This window comes from Eurypyga helias, unplaced genomic scaffold (genome assembly GCF_000690775.1).
Source record: "Eurypyga helias isolate BGI_N326 unplaced genomic scaffold, ASM69077v1 scaffold9925, whole genome shotgun sequence".
Classification (NCBI taxonomy): Eukaryota; Metazoa; Chordata; class Aves; order Eurypygiformes; family Eurypygidae; genus Eurypyga; species Eurypyga helias.
In genome coordinates, this window is record NW_010252040.1 from 1,703 (window position 1) to 11,923 (window position 10,221).

At 42.8% G+C, this 10,221-nt stretch overlaps 1 protein-coding gene across 1 annotated transcript; it reads right to left on the bottom strand.

Moving 5' to 3' along the window:
• Positions 1-329: 329 nt before the first annotated feature.
• LOC104510071 (N-acetylserotonin O-methyltransferase-like protein) lies at positions 330-8,974 on the bottom strand (the record flags this gene model as incomplete). The annotated part of the gene is made up of 4 exons (XM_010152210.1): positions 330-544; positions 7,005-7,127; positions 7,678-7,821; positions 8,845-8,974. Coding segments are annotated over 4 exons (612 nt in total), but the record flags the coding sequence as incomplete, so codon positions are not given.
• Positions 8,975-10,221: the final 1,247 nt, after the last annotated feature.

The window sequence follows — 10,221 nt, forward strand, 5'->3', positions numbered from 1 at the left end:
ACCAAGTACGAAGAAACATTTCTCAGCAACGTGACTACTGCCGCAGGGCTGCTGACGCCATTCGTAGCTGGAGACTCGTTTCTGAAGGTACCTCCGAGATGTGGTGCAGCCCCACTGTCACTGCCACGAGAATTTTCTGGCATCATTTTCCTTCAGTTCAAAATAAACGCCATCAGGCTCTCCCCTTTTTAAAAGTAACCAGAAAGCTGATGTAACATTTCTTACCTATGATGTCGACGGGAAACAGAATGTATTTGCATAATCACAAAGACATCAAACATGACTGCAGACATCCGGATTTTACTACTAAATCTTTTTTTTTTTTTTTCCTAGGACTTAATGCAGACAACGACATCTAACAAATTTCCTGTCAATCTGATTTTCACATCTGTGAATCCATGGTGTTCCAGTAAGCCTCGATATTCAGAGCCACTTCTCTCCTTTCCCTCCGTCTGCACAAGCATGTTCAAAGACTGCAGCAGAGCTGTGCTCCTGTTCCTCTTATCACCATCCAGCACCGTTTCAGCCAGCAAAATCCCACAGCCTAATTTAAAAACAAATGCATGCAACAGTACTAATCCATTATCGGACAAGACGAATTTCTGCTACTGTATACAAGGGTGTGAACTACAAGACACGGGCGATTTCATTTATCATTTACAGATTTGCTCTGTTAGTAAACAATTAATCCACTATTAAATGTATAATCCACTCCTCAGCAAGCCCAGGAAATTCCCTTCCACCCTATGGAGGGATCAAACCCTCGCAAGTCAAGTCACGCCTCTGTTCTCAGAGGAAGAGGGGGTGACTTCTGTAGACTTGGCACGAGGGTTGTGGAAAGCAGTAAGATGGGAAAAGAAGTTCTCTCTCTGGGATATACTGCTGTCTCACTTCACCCCGCAGTGGTGCCACGCAGACAAAACCGTGGATGGCGAGCATTACAGAAGCAAAGAGGCCAACGTTGCACACTTTCTGTAGGAACTGAGGCCTTTGTGGTGACCTAGGGGTGCGAGCAGGATTTCAATGATCTCGTTTACACACAGCTTCTTCGTCCATCTTCAGACCCATCAGCGGAAAGGGGAGACAAGAGCGGGCCGCTGACAAAATGGGCATGGTTTTACGCTTTGTCTTTTCGCCTCGCATCTTACGTGGTGGCTTCTCTTGGCACAGTGCGGGCAGGAGGCCACCGACTCAGATCAGAATAGCAGCATTTTACAGTGATTTTAGTACTACTAAATGCTGCGTAACATCGCTATCTTTCTGACTCTTAAGACAATCTCCTCAGAGCTATTCCTACCTGTACACCTCAGACATTTAACAACTGACAAAAAGTAAATTAAATATAATAGTGCAGTTTCTTGGAGAAGAGACTGAGATCTGCAGATAAAATTGCTGGCTGAGACTTCAGCATTAATTACCAGGAGTCATTAAAGCTTCTGTCAGCTTATTAATAAATCCCCTGTTTTTTTCCCGCTATCATCAGCTCCCTTACTAAATGCGAGGTTCAAGCCACCTACTCTGCGATGAACCCATGACACAGGTTTGCCTCACAAAGAGAAAGGATCAGCCAGGCATGTCTGAGGTGTGCCTGAACCTCAATTCTCTCTCCAGTGGGATTCTTCTCCCCTAATTCAGTCATCCTTAAATTAGATAGCTGTATTTCAGCTAGCCCTCTTAAATACGCTCTATCCACTATTAAATGTACAATCACTTTTATTAGGAAAACCAGGAAATTGCCTTTCACAGATTAAGTAAGATGAATCATCCTCTGAAAATTCCCAATATTTGGATATCTAAAGTTTGGGTTACAAAGTCCATTTGTTATGATTCAGTGGTTTCTATTCCCTCCTCCCATTCCTGTATGACTCTCCTTTGCCTTCAACAGAGAGAGCTGGGAATTGCTGTGCCTGGTTACACAGCAAACGTTGCTAAGTAGAGTAATGCACTAGACTACTACCTAGACTTTAATTTCTAAGTCACTATTACACCACATCTTTGAAAGACGGTGTCCAAATTCTGTACACTCTGCAAGGAGGACACAAATAGAATGGTCATTATAATCTGCCATGAAAAGTTATTTGGGACATCTAGATAATGTCACGGTAATCTGGAAAAATATACCCAGCAAGCACAACCAAGAAGGAGAACACTACCTTCAAAAATTAGACACAGTAAATTAAGTTAGTGCAGGGAAAAAAGAAAAAAAAAATCTCCCTGCAGTTAATGAAGATTTACTAACGTAACTGAAATTTCTTCATGACAGGCACTGAAACAGAACTAACTTGCAACCCTTTCAGGGAGCACACTCTGATGAAGAAATTTTGGCCATGGTTTTATAGGAGAAAAAATTAATGGTCATAACAGTCTTTTCCAATGAGAAAATCCAGATTATCATTGTCTAGCAAGGACGTAATTCCCAGCCAAAAGGTGTGTATTGGGGGGAGGGAGGTAAAATCCCAGCCCTCCAAAAACTTACTTCAAAACAAAAGACCCACATTAAATACTTCTACTATCCAGGACTCGGCTCACACATCCAAAACTGAACGCAGAGCTCACACAAAGGGGCTTTGCCACTGAATAGCCCTTCCTAAGCTTCTGTGCTGGGTGGCTCAGACGACGTACTACTATTGCTCCTGTCCCATTACTTTTCCAGGCACAAGTACTGGTTATAGCTGTAACGAGGCCAAAAAGGGATATAAAAATGATTGAGCTCGGACAGCCAACCAAGTTGTGTCTCCTGTTTCTTACAAACTTCTCTTTCTATCTTCCTCAAGGATTCTTACCTCAGTGTTCAGTGAGCAAGTGCTGCAGCTCTTGTTTCTGTTGTCCACCTACCATGCTGTAAGCACCCCCTCCCCCAAGCCTCCACCTCAAAAACTTGTTTTCTGTACATCACATTTCCTCTAAACTGTTGCTAAGGCAGAATGTGGGTAACAGACAGCATCCTCGAGAAGGCAGCCCCAACTGTCACTCTCCAAGGAGCAAAACAAACCTACAGGCTTTATTGGCAGAAGTTAATTTGGGTTTTAAAAATCAGCTCTCTCATTCTTCATGTCTTGATTAGTGAACAGGCCCCAATTTTTCTCAGTTACGGCTACTGCTTCGGAAGTCATCTCAGTGTAATACCATTAAATCCACCCCTTCCAGGAGTCAGCGACTCCAGGGTAACTGAAAAACTTAATTTGGACATTAATGAGAGAAGAAGAGTTTATCATTGCTCAGGTGACTGGGCTACATCAAACATAGCTTAGGCTGAAATGCCCCACAGGAAATCCCTAGTCCAGCCTCCCAGTCGAAGCAGGGCAGCTCTACAATCAGCTCAGCTCCTTCAGGGCTTTGTTCTCAGATCCTGAAACCTCCAAGAACAGAGATTCCACAACCTTTCTGGGCAACCTGCTCCAGTGTTTAATTATCCCGTGAGTGCAGAACAGCAGCACGTCGCCATGCCCAAGGGGCTAACGCTCAGCGCACAGAGTGTTGTGCTTTAATCACAGAGTGCACTGGGGTGGTGTGGTAGCCAAGCACATTCTAGTCGGATTTTACAGGCAAATACACAGTACTCAGAGGCACATTTTTAAAGTCTCTGACAGTTACAGGTATGCCAACTGCAGGACTGAGTTTTTCTGACTTTAAGCTGCTGAAAGCTGTTTGAGAACAACATTATGAATTTTATGAGTAACTGAGATGAGAAACATTGGATTGCTAGAATGAGTCTCTCTCAAAACACAAACCTGTTCAGCACAGTGGCGAGCTTCACGTCAGTACGGAAAAGGAACAACTTAGATTTCTTCAGCTGTGGAATATTTTGCCGTATCTCTTTAAATGTGTCTGTACAGATCAGAACAATCAAATGGCCATTCATAAAAACCCGCTAGGAATTAAAAACTCCACTGTGGTAACAGTCTGACATTTTCCTGATACCGTGCAGCTGAAACACTGTGTTGTAAGCATGTTTCTCATGATGAATGGAATTGCTGTGGCACTTCTGCTTTACTCAGTGCTCAAAGAGTAAAGTAACCTCTAAGTAGCATTAAAAAAAAAAAAAAAAGAGGGTCTACCAGGCAGATGCAACTCTTGACCTTGTTCATCAACTCTCTTTAATTTGCTAAGGTTGGCAAGTCAGCAGAGGAACGGACTCTTCCCCACTGGATTATTGCTGTAGGAGTGTGATGGGCAAGAAAGTCACAACTGATAGAGAAGAAAGCTAGTTTGAAAGTGCAACTTTAATCTCCAGGAAGGATTCCACTACAAAGTACACTTTAAATAGAAAAAATAAATATCAACGAAGTATCAGGGAAAAATGAACATTAGGAGAGGTGACATGAGTGACATTTTACTTGAGATGGGTCACAGTATATACTTCTCCAATTAAAGACTGGAACATAAAAGACAATTCTATTTTTAATTTCCATAAGAGAATTTATACATAAATCCTGAAACTCATCTCAAGTAATGAGACAGAAAGCACATATGTCCATTTAATCATATTCAGAAAAACCCCAAACTGATAGGAACAGGCCTCAACTGCTGCCTGTGTGGGTATAACACGGCGGCACGAGACCAGAGACTGATGAAGTTTCTCTGTGACATTACAGCTGCTGCAGGAACACGTTTGAACTTTGTCCTATTTTCACTTTTGCCTGCGGAAGAACTGCATCCTTGAGATGTTTTTGAGTAAAGCCCCCACAGAAAAGTGAAAGAGAGGACCATCATCCCCAAATTCAGACAGATGGTACAGTATTTGTTTTTATTTTTTCATTTCTGATAAAAATGAGCAGTAACCACCTAATTTACTGCAGAGGGAGAGTTCTCTTTAATTTTAAGGTCCAAGAAAACCAAGGTATTAGTGTGGCTTATAGAAGCTTGTATAGTTTTAACTTGCCATGCTACACAGCTATGTAGAGTCTAAGCTTAACATGGTCTGCAAACCAGTCAAAAGAAGTTGACATTAAGGAGTTTAACACACAGGCATTTCAGCCCATCCCAGACACTTTTTAAATGGACAGAACTTACTCCTGCAGAAGCTGCAGTCCAACTTTTATTCAAGGCCTATAACAACTATGCTCCAGAAAAAGGGTCAAAATGACCCTAAACTGACAATAGGTGCGGGTTGATGATGGGTATATTGCACAAGTGTTATAAAAACTCAGCACCCCAGTTTGCTTCTGGGCACACTACGGTGACAAATTCCTCTTGAAGCACAAAACAGCATCTAACAAGTTTCCTGTGATCTTAATTTGTACATTTGTGAATCCGTATTTCTCCAGTAGCCGTTTATATTCTGAGCCACTTCTCTGCTTGCCTTCAGTCATACTGAGGGACTGTAGTACTGCTCTGGGAGGGTGCATCTTCTGCTCGTCAAGCACAGTTTCTGCCACTAGCAAGGCACTTCCTGCATTTCCAAAACAACCAAAAGTGGTTCAGTAAAGTAGTTTTAGCTACAAGTTTAGTGTTTTGTCTAGAGACACTTACAGAGGTTCCCCAGACTAGTGTTTTAATGGTCTCCAGTGGAAGTCAGTGACAGGACTTTACTTTCACTAATGTCTTCCTGGAAGCAACCATTAATTGTTAAAAGGAACAGGGAGTTTAGAGCACTGGCTCCTCTTCAGTGACGTTCAGATCACATCCTGACTACTTCAGAGTTTAAACTCGGTCTTGTTTCCGTTTGAACCAAGCATCTCCTGTAAGCATCTGACATACCCCAGTCTTTGCATAAGGAGATTAAGACAGTCACCCATCATTTCTTTTCTTAATTTATAAACAGGATTATGCTTTATGGCCTAGCTTTAATTTTGAATGTTCTCCTATGAAACAAACTTCATAGCTACAGTTAATCCTGTTGGATTAAGGAATCAGTTGATCTTAGCAGTCAGACTTTTCTGCTTTTCATCTTCTCCTTTGACCTTTAATGCTGTCCAAATATGAGTCAACAGTGTGCCCCGGCAGCCAAAGGCCCCAAACTTGTTCTGGGGAGCATCAAGCACAGCACAGCTGGCTGGTTGAGGGAGGTGATTGTCCCACCCTGCACTGGTGCGGCCCCACCTCGAGTACTGCCTGCAGTTTTGGCATCTCGATATAAGAAGGACATAAAACTACTAGCGTGCATTCAGAGGAGGGTGACCAAGATGGTGAAAGGCCTCGAGGGCAGGACTTGTGAGGACTGGCCAAGGTCACATGGTTTGTTCAGCATGGAGTTGAGAAGCCTGAGGGGTGACCTTGTCCCTGTCCACAGCTTCCCCAAGGGAGGCAGTGGAGAGAGAGGTGCTGATCTCCTCTCTGGTGACCAGCGATAGGACACCAGGTAATGGAGCGAAGCTGTGCCAGAGGAAGTGCAGGTTGGACGTGAGGAAAAGGTTCTTCACTGAGAGGGTGGTCTGTCACTGGAACAGGCTCCCCAGGGAAGCGGTCACGGCACCACGCCTGTCAGAGGTCAAGGAGCACGTGGTGACACTCCTACTCATATGGTTGAGTTTCAGATAACCCTACGAGGAGCAGGGAGTTGGGCTTGATGATCCTTATGGGTCCCTTCCAACTTGAGATACTCTATTCAAAATGCAGGAGAGAGCGCAAGAGGCTACATATTTCTCAGGAAATCTGTGCATGAAGTATTCCTGAACTCCAGTTTACCATATTCTGGGCACTACTGAGATAGCAAAATAAACCTGTTTCTTGATTAACCTAAAGGAAATTCAGTTAAGCTACTCATATGTCTAGAAATAAGCAATATAGTTATTTGATGATACTGGGCATGGCAGATAGGGAAGATGATATAGTATTATGTGAAATCTGCAACTACAGTAAGTGTTTATTTTACATAGTTTTATTAGCAGCTTTGTTTCCTTTTTTACTTAGTGGGTATTACCATAACACAAGTACAGACATTCAATCAAAAGCTACTATGACTGGACAGAAAATTATGGGGATTTTAATATGAACTTCTTAGGATTACTCACTACGTTTATGCATTCACATGAACCTTTAAGCCTGAGAGATAAAAAACTTACCTGGTTTGCAAACAGCCGATATCTTGCTTAACAGCACATGTATCTTTTCATCAGGCCAGTCATGGAGCACACGTGACAGGATGTAAAGATCTGCTTCTGGAAGGTTATCCTTGAAGAAGTCACCTGTTGGAAAGCACAATTAGCACATTCCTACAGAAACCACAGAGTACATTCCTACAAAATTAAATTAAAGTTTTGCAGAGGAACTAGGAGCTTCAACAGAGGTAAAGCAAAAAACAAGCGTGAACAGGTACAGGGATGCACTGATTTGCAGATAAAGCGTAGTTAAAGAGAAAAGATCACAGGTAAGAATTCTGTAACATATAAAAAAGAAGAAAAAGCCTGAAGCAAGGAAGGAGACAAAGTCCTCTGTAGCCACCATGTTGATCGAGCCTAGAAAACAGAAGCCTGAGACAAAGACATGCAGACTCTACTCCCAGGGGTACTCAAAAAATTACGAATTCATACTTCCTTATTTATCCATATTCTGCAATCATACCCAGTTTGTTTTTAATCCCGACAGGCTTGAGAAATACAACCTGGCACAGGTAAGCCTACACTGCCTTGTATTAAGACATACGTTTGGGGGTTGGAACAGGGTAGCACACCATTTTCTGCAACAGAAGAACCTGCTCTGTGCTCCAGGGTAACAGAAATAGGACAAAGCATTTACCTGATACAAATGTCACTGGAGCTGTGTGTTGTCCTGAAGGCTGAAAGCGAGAGGTGTTTGCAATGACTTCTGGAAGGTCCAATACCGTGACTTTGAGATTTGGGTATGTTTGTACTAATTCATGAGCCAGAGCTCCAGTGCAACCTGTTCAAAGTTTAAAAAAAGTCAAATCAAGTCTTTTCTCCCAGCATTTGCAGAAATTTTTAAAGACATGGCTATATAGGATATTAAAATAAAGACATCAAATCAGAATGATAGACAGTCAGCTCCACAATTAAGGTGAGTGGTAGCAGCTACTGGTGGATAGATCGATGCTTTAAAGCTTGGAGAATGCAGGCATGACTCCTTACTGTCACGAAACTGCTAATATGACCTTTGACACCACTACCTCAGGGCTTATTTGTGGGGTAGAACATTAATGAAGGGGACTGAAGTTTGACAAATACTCTCCAACACGGTGAAGGATAGGCATGTTGAAGTCTGGGAGTCTCTGCACAAGTGGCAAAGGTTGCACTAGTACTGTTGTAAATCCCTCTTACTTGGTGCCGGGGGAGGTGGATGGCATGTCAAGTAGTCTTTCTTCAGTGGATCTTTCCCTCTGTAATAACACTCCCCCTGTGCAAGTCCAAGCACAGGGCAAAAAGAGACACTAACGAGAAGAGTTTCTTCAGGTGTAACATGGGTATTACACATCGTGGTGGTCATCTCAGATATTAATTATTAAAACAGGCAAAACAAACCAATTTAAAAGAATCCAAACTTTGTTCTAGCAGTGCAGCATCTCAGGTTTGACACTCCAGTGCAGAAGGATTCAGAAATAAATTCCACATTATTTCTGAAAATCCTGAACGTGCCAAAGGACAGGAAGAGCGCAGTTGCAAACGGAGCTCCCAGTCCAATATTCTATCATCTGAGACACAAACCCTCTTGTTTTCTGTCCAGAAATAACATTCACTTATTTCTAACTACTCAAATACTATTTAAGTAACTGCTTTCAGTTAACCGCACTCAGGCCTTTATTCTGACATTACAATACCAGAAAAACAACAGTGGATAATATTACTGCACTTCTAGTAAAAACTATACCTATGTTTTAAATAATAAAATATGGAACTCAAATCAAGCTTTTCCCTTCAATTTGTATGCAAGTTGAATTGCAGGCAATACCTCCTAAATCACAAGCAGACTTAAACTGTGAAAGATCGAACGCTGTAGCCACATCTCTTGCCGTCAGGTGGGCAATGCTATGCATGGCAGCCATAAAACGTTGCTTCACCTCCTGGCTTTGATAGTAGTCCTAAAAGGGGAAAAAAAAACCCCACGCACAGCAATGAGTTCTAGTGAAGTTACGAAAGTAAACTTATGTACAACCAAGGCAGTAGGTGCAGCACACAACATTAGAATTCTATAATTAAAAGATCAGTCAAGAGTGCCGTTGACTAGTTGCCCGTCCAAGTCCTTTGCTGTTTCACTGTTGTGATGAGCAGATTTTTGTATCCTCTCAAAAATTTTGATCACAGAGAATTGCTTTACCGTGTGTCTCAAATGACATATGCTTGGCTGGTTTGAACCTGGTCTTGGTGGTTTCCAACAGCTGTTAAATTCAGTAATTCTGCCCACTGAAGCTGGGGCAACATAACAGGGATAAAGGGTAATCTGAAAAGTGTTTTTTAAAGAAATACTGTGCCTTTAATATACAGCAAGCTCACTACCCTGGACTTCAGGAGAGCAGACTTCAACCTCTTCAGGGATCTTCTTGGTAGAGTACCATGGGATGAAGCCCTGGAGGGAAGAGGGACCCAGGAAAGCTGATGAGTATTCAAGGATCAGCTCCTCCAAGCTCAGGAGTGATGTGTCCCAACAAAGAGGAAGTCAAGCAAAAACACCAGGAGGCCTGCGTGGATGTCCTGGGAGCTCCTGGACAAACTCAGGCACAAAAAGGAAGCCTACAGAAGGTGGAAGTAAGTACAGGTAGCCTGGGAGGAATGCAGAGAATTTGTCTGAGCAGCCAGGGATCAGACTAGGAAAGCTAAAGCCCTGGTAGAATTAAATCTGGCCAGGGACATCAAGGGCAACAAGTAAAGCTTCTATAGGTACGTAGGGAATAACAGGAAGACTAGGGAAAAAGTGGGCCCTCTCCAGAAGGAAATGGGAGACCTGGTTACCTGAGATATGGAGAAGGCTGAGGTACTCAACCTTTTTGCCTCAGCCTTCACTGGCAAGCGCTCAAGATGCACTACTCAAGTCACAGAAGGCAAAGAGAGAGACTGGGAGAATGGAGAACCAGAGAACCACCCGCTGTAGGAGATCAGGTTCAAGACCATCTAAGGAACCTGAAGGTGCAGAAGTCCATGAGACCTGATGAGATGCATCCACAGATCTTGAGTAAACTGTTGGATGAAGCTGCTAAGCTGCTGTCCATCATACTCAAGAAGTTGTGGCAGTCTGATGAACTTCCTACTGACTGGAAAAAGGGAAACATAACCCCATTTTCAGAAAGGGAAAAAAGGAAGACCTGGGGAACTACAGGCCAGTCAGTTTCAC